This window comes from Carlito syrichta, unplaced genomic scaffold, assembly GCF_000164805.1.
Source record: "Carlito syrichta isolate Samal-C Ts95f unplaced genomic scaffold, Tarsius_syrichta-2.0.1 Scaffold304688, whole genome shotgun sequence".
Taxonomy (NCBI): Eukaryota; Metazoa; Chordata; class Mammalia; order Primates; family Tarsiidae; genus Carlito; species Carlito syrichta.
Genome location: NW_007248784.1, coordinates 165,446 through 171,753, shown reverse-complemented (window position 1 = coordinate 171,753; position 6,308 = coordinate 165,446). Strand labels below are relative to the sequence as shown.

The window sequence follows — 6,308 nt, the reverse complement described above, 5'->3', positions numbered from 1 at the left end:
CCCCGACTGGCACTACACACTGTGTTTACAAGACGACGATGACAGTTTTTTATTCCTCTCTTTTGTCTCCCTTCCTCCCCTGAAGGGAAACGTGCTTCCAATCTCCTAGGGAGAAATGAAGGCTCCAGAAGAGAAAGCAAACAAAGGACATAGGATGCGGGGGTGTCCCGCCCCTCCCCCCGCAGTCCCCATGCCACGAGCCTGTGCTGGGGTGCACACGGCCCCACACAGCCAGGCCTTCCAGGGCGGCTCTGTTATTTTGGGGGTAATTGGAAATGTCGATCTTTATTCTGGAGGATAAACAGGGCACAGGGACACAGACAAAAGGGGAGGGGCGGGGAGGGGGACTGGGAGGGCCAGGAGGAGCTTGTTACTCCCCACCCTGTGAGCCGGAGGCGGCTTTGACCCCCAGGACTCAGGGGGATGCTCCCTCCCTCCACCTCCCCAGCCACCCCGCAAGGAGTGAGGGACAGGGGAGCCGGGTGGCGGGATGCCTGGGGTGGCCTCTCGGCATGGAGGGCAGGGGATGGTATCTGGCCTGTCTTGGTGGCCCAGGATGACCCCTCCCCAGCCAAGTGTGGGAGCCCAGGCTGGGGGCTGAGAGCAGCAGAGATGCCTCGGACCCCGGGCAGGAGTCAAGCCCCAACTCCTGCATGAGCACAGGGACCCTCCCACCCGCCCTCCAGTCACCTGGCCACCTCTTGCAACACACGTGCACGTGTGTGCGCGTGTGTGTTATTCTTGTGATGTGTCCACTTACTTCTCTGGGACAATGGGGTGGGCCTGGGTCTGTGCGTGAGCTGAGAAGGTGCCTGGGGTGTTGGTAAAAGGTGTGTGCCGTGTCTAATGTGTATCTGAGCACCTGTGTGGTGCGTGTTGCCGTGCTGTGCTTTTTTTCCCTGAGAGTGTAATATCAGGTGAGTGTGTGTGCATGGCTGGGGTCAAGCGCGTGTGTGGTGTCTTCATTTCTTTGTCCGTGTGTGATGTGTCTGTGTCCCACAGGCAGAGCCCCTTGTTGTTCCACCACCACCTCCCTCCCAGTTCCTGGGAACCAGGATTGGCCTTCAAGTTCTCTCCAGCAACGACAGATGAGCAGAGGCCAGCCCCGTCCCCAGCCCGTGTCCAAGAGGGTTGTGTGACTGCATTTTATCCTCAGTCTATGGCTGGGATGACCCCACATTGGAGGCCAGGCCTCTCCCTGCCCCCCCTAGACAGAAGGGAGGAAGCCCAGGTGTGCCCCGGACAGGCAGGGAGACTTGCCCTCCCTCCATGTCTGCTCATGACTGGAGAGGGCATCCACAGTTCCACTGAGCCAACCTCTGGACTTCCAGAGTCCAGGGCTCTAGTAAAGTCCATCTTTCTGTGACCCTGGGCCCACTAGAGCTTCGCACACAGGACAGGGACTCAGCAAGTGGTGGTCGAATGAATAAGTGAATGGATAGCATGTCTGTGGGGTGGGGTACCAGGCTCCAGGGCCTGATGAGTGCATGACACAGGTTCAAGTTCTCCAGGGATGTAACCAGGGCTTTCTGTGAGGTCATGCTTGTACCCCTGAGTTGTTCAGAGGCACCAAGTCATCAGCATTCAGTCAAACCTGGAAGTCCATGCCTGTGTTACCTTCTGTAGATCACCCATCCATGGGCATGCCCACAGGAAAGGCAAGGGCAAGAGATGGGCCTGCCTCATCAAAGCTTGATCCCAAGTTCATGGCCTGTTTTCTTGCATACTTGGTCACACACCAAGCCCTGATCCTGGTCACACACTGAGCCCCGACTCTGGTCACATACTGAACCTTGACCTTGGTCACATACTGAGTCCTGATCCCAGTCACATGCTGAGCCCTGATCTTGGTAACATGCTGAACCCTGTTCCTGGTCACACACTGAGCCTTAACCTTGGTTACACACTGAGCCCCGATCCTGATCACACACTAAGCCCTAACCTTCGTCACACACTAAGCCCTGTTCCTGGTCACACACTGAGCCTTAACCCTGGTCACACACCAAGACTTGACTCTGACTATACACTGAACCCTGATCTGGTCACACTGCGCCCCAATCCTGGTCACAAACTGAGCCCCAATCCTGGTCGCATCATACACTGAGCCCTGATCCTGGTCTTACACTGAAGCCTGATCCTGGTCATACATTGAACCCTAATCCAAGTCTCACATTGAGCCCTGATCCTGGTCACAAACTGAGCTCCAATACTGGTCACACATTGAGCCCTGATCCTGGTCATACATTGAACCCTTATCCTAGTCATACATTGAACCCTGACCCTGGTCTCACACTGAGCCCTGATCCTGGTCACACATTGAGTCCTGAAACTGGTCACACACAGCAGCCTAGACCTTTATTTAGAGACAGGCCATGAATTTGTCATGTGGACAAAGTTATTTACAGATTCTGGGCCTCCGTTTCCTCCTCTTCCCAACGGAAGACCTTCACCCGGGTTGGGCACTCAATCAGAAAACCTCTGGGCCGGGGTTGACCTGCCGTTCCCCTGGTCTGGTAATGCTAGGGAGCATCGGTGGCTGTCACATGCCAGCCCACACCCCCACCCACCACTTTCAGCCCAAGCATCACTAATTTTTGCAGCCACTGTGATAAATGGCATTGTCGGTGAAATGACATCTATCTAATCTGCCACAAGACAGATGGGTCCCCGAGCTCCCTCAGCCTCTCCAGCGTCTGCCCAGGCCAGCCTCACTGAGAGGACGGACGGACCCGACACCCAGGCCCTGGGCGGTTGGGATGGGGAGGGGATTTCAGGGCCCGGAGTCACATGTATCCCTGGTGGGGATACCACAAGCCTCTTTGCTCAATATTTCACTGTGGCTTTTTTTTAATATTCCAGAGGTATTCTCTGTTCCTTTCTGTCCAAAGTAAAGTCTTCAATTTTCGTTTTCAGTTAAGCCTGGGAATGGCTCAAGTTTACAAGGATGAGCCGTAGACATCGTTCTGAGGGCCCCCACCTCCATCTCCCCTGCTCTCTGATGGTGGCTACAGAACATGCTCAGGTCTGGGGGCTCTTCTCACCCCTCCTCACCTCCCTCCCTTTTTAAATTTTATTTATTTGTTTGTTTGTTTGTTTTGAGTTGGAGTCTTACTCTGTCGCCCAGGCTGGAGTGCAGTGGCCGCTCCCGGCCACTGCAGCCTTGACCTGCTGGGCTCCGGCGATCCTTCTGCCTCAGCCTTCCAAGTAGCTGGAACTACAGGTGCGCACTACCATGCCTGGTTAATTTTTTAATTATTATTATTTATTGTAGAGATGAGGACTCAAGTTGCCTGGGCTGGTCTCAAACCCACGGGCTCAGACAATCCACTCACCTCAACCTCCCAAAGTGCTGGGATTACAGGCTGAGCCACCGAGCCCGGCCTCCCTCCCTTTTTTAAAAAAAGACGGGTCTTGATCTGTCACCCAGGCTGGAGTGCAGTGCCACAATCATAGCTTACTGCTGCCTCCAGCTCAGGGAATCTTCCCATCTTAGCCTCCAGAGTAGTTAGTTGAGCCTATAGCCACCTATCACCACTACGCCCGACTAAGTTTGTTTATTTATTTGTTTGTTCGGTGTTTTTTTTTTGAGTCAGGATCTCACTCTGTCACCTGGAGTGTTGTAGCACAATCATGGCTCACCACATCCTTGACCTCCTGGGCTCAGGCAATCCTTTCACTTCAGCCTCCTGAATAGCTAGGACTTGTCAAGTCCAGGCCTGTGCCACCACACCCAGCTAATTTTTTTAATGTTTATTTTGTAGAGACAAGGTCTCCTTATGTTGCCTAGACTGGTCTCAGACTCCTGAGCTCAAGCAAATCCTCTTGCCTTGGCCTCCCATAGTGCTAGGATTACTCCATGCCTGGCCAGGTAAGTAGGTTTTTATTTTTATTTTTACTTTTAGAGATAGGCTCTTTTTGTGTTTCTCAGGCTGGTCTCAAATTCCTGGCCTCAAGCAATCCTCTCATCTCAGTCTCCCAAAGTGCTGGGATTACAGGTGTGTGCCACCATACCCAGCCTCTCCTCCTACCCAGGGCCCCCATCTGCCCTCCCAGCCTCTGAGCTGGTCTCAGCTGTGTCTCCCCCGCCCCACATACACACCCACCCCTGGGCCTCACGTTGGCCTCAGGCTGCTAGATCAGGGTAGAATTCCCCCCACACCTTCCCATGGCCGAGGAGCTGGGAAAGGGTCTAGTTCCAGGGGTGGAGGTGAACTGGGACTCCGGAGACCAAGAGTTAGAAAGAACGAATACCAGCTCAGAAAGCCCAGCCTTTTCAGAAAGCAGCAGGGGACCCGGTGCCCCGCCACCCAGAAGCAGCAAAGCCGGCAGGTACAGCGGGTGGGTGGACGTGGGCCTGGACTTGACAAACGAGGCAACACTGCCCCCTCCTGGCCAGCTCAGAGCTCGGCTTCTCCCGACAGGCGCTGCCAGTCTGAGCCGTGGAGGCCGGGACGTAGCAAGCGACTCTCCAGCACAGCGTATGACAAGCAGCCCCCTCTCAGTGGCCTCCAGGCTCCACCCATCCTCGACCCGGGTCCCAGCCCCCGGTCCCTGCACCCTCTGCTCCAGCAAGCCGTTGTTCTCAACTTGACCTCCACCTTGGTCCTCCCCCTAGCCATCGGCTCCACTTGTCCTCTTGAGTCCCCTGCAGGAAGACTCCCCTCTCCCCACCCCCAACTAGAACGGCCCTTCCCTCCTCTTTATAGTATGTAAAATAATATAAAATAATAACACTCTCTACCTCTTGCCCTGCTCCCATCTCAGGGATGGCCATGGACCAGAGCCACGTGGTCCTAGAACTGGGAGAACTTGGGTGTCTCCCTGGCTCTCTTCTCTTGGACCTCTTCCTGAGGCCCAGAGAGGGGCAGATGCTGTGCAAAGCCACAAAGCATGTCAGTGGCAGTCAGGACTGGAACTTGGCTTTCCTGAGTCCCTGCCCAGGACTCTTTGGAGGACATGCGGCTTCCTCCCCTGGGTACCCCTATAATTCCTCCCAACATCCTCAGCACCCCCCCCAAAAGCAGGGCCCACAGGAAGTCACCATGTTTACAAAAAGGAGAAATGAATACATGAAAATATTTATCTCATGCCTCTGGATGCTGGACATCAGCAGGCTCCAGCTCTGCTACTGGAAATCTCAGTCAGATTGCTCGCTTTAGTATAGAAAAATAACTCTGGGGCAGGGGCAGGGTTGGGGGTAGGGGACAGGGCAGAGGCCGGACCAGGAGGGCCTCAGTCACGAATGTCAATGACCAGCGGACACAGGTGGGGCGAGTGCTTGGTGCCCATGGTGAAAGCGGGCGCACGGGGCTTGTGCACAGTGACCTGCCGGACCTCGTGGGTGCCGGGGCCCGGCCGGAGCGTGTGGTCCAGCGGGTAGGCAAAGCGCTTGGCCAGGCTGTAGATGGGGCTGCGGTTCTGGTAGACGGACGGCTCAGGCCGGGCGTGCGCTGCGGGCCCGGGGCCTCCCGCCACGTTCTCCTGGTAGAACCAGTTCTTGGCCGTGGAGGCCAGGCTGTAGCAGGGGGCAGCTCGGTAGACGGGGGTGTGGGGCCCCAGGGATCGCGGCAGCTGGTACCGGTTGGGGGCCGGATTGGGGTCCGACACTCTGTACGGGCACCGATAGCCAAATGTGTACTGGGGGGCCGTGCGTTCCCCAGGTGGGGGGATCTTCTCAAAGAAGTAGTGGCAGGAAGCTGGGGTGGGGCTCAGGCCTGAAAGAGAGCAAAAGGGGGTCTCAGGGCAGGGCTAGACCTCATTCCCTGGTAGAAAACTGACCAGTCCTGGTTAAGCTGACGTGACTTCAGAATGGCCTCCTCGGCAGCGGGGCAGGAACTCATGATGCCTGCATGGGGCTATGGGATGGGAGAGAGACAGCAAGATGGTGGCCTAGGCCACCCTGACATCAAGATGATGACACTGTCATCACAGTATAAAACCTATAAGTGCTGAGCACAGTGGCTCACACCTGTAATCCCAGTACTTTGGGAGCCCGAGGCGGGAGAATTGCTAAGTCCAGGAGTTCAAGACCAGCCTGGGCAAAATAGCAAGCCCTCATCTTTATAAAAAATATAAAAATTAGCTGGGCATGGTGGTGCATGCCTGTAGTCCCACCTGCTCAAAAGGCTGAGGCAGGAGGATCGATTGAGCCTGGGAGGTTGAGACTGCGGTGAGCAGAGATAGTGCTACTGTGCTCAAACCTGGGCGACAGAGTAAAATTATGTCTCTAAAAAGTATAAAATACTAGCCGGGCTCGGTGGCTCAGCCTGTAATCCCGCGCCTTTGGGAGGCTGAGGTGAGTGGATTGC

General features: G+C 55.6%; 1 protein-coding gene across 1 annotated transcript in view; it reads right to left on the bottom strand.

Moving 5' to 3' along the window:
- Positions 1–5,232: 5,232 nt before the first annotated feature.
- The window catches only part of ODF3L1 (outer dense fiber of sperm tails 3 like 1), a 3,725-nt gene continuing 2,649 nt past the window's right edge, over positions 5,233–6,308 (bottom strand). The window contains exon 4 of the mRNA XM_008060668.1: positions 5,233–5,714. Coding sequence (XP_008058859.1) covers positions 5,233–5,714 — 482 coding nt within the window. The remainder of the gene's footprint in view (positions 5,715–6,308) is intronic.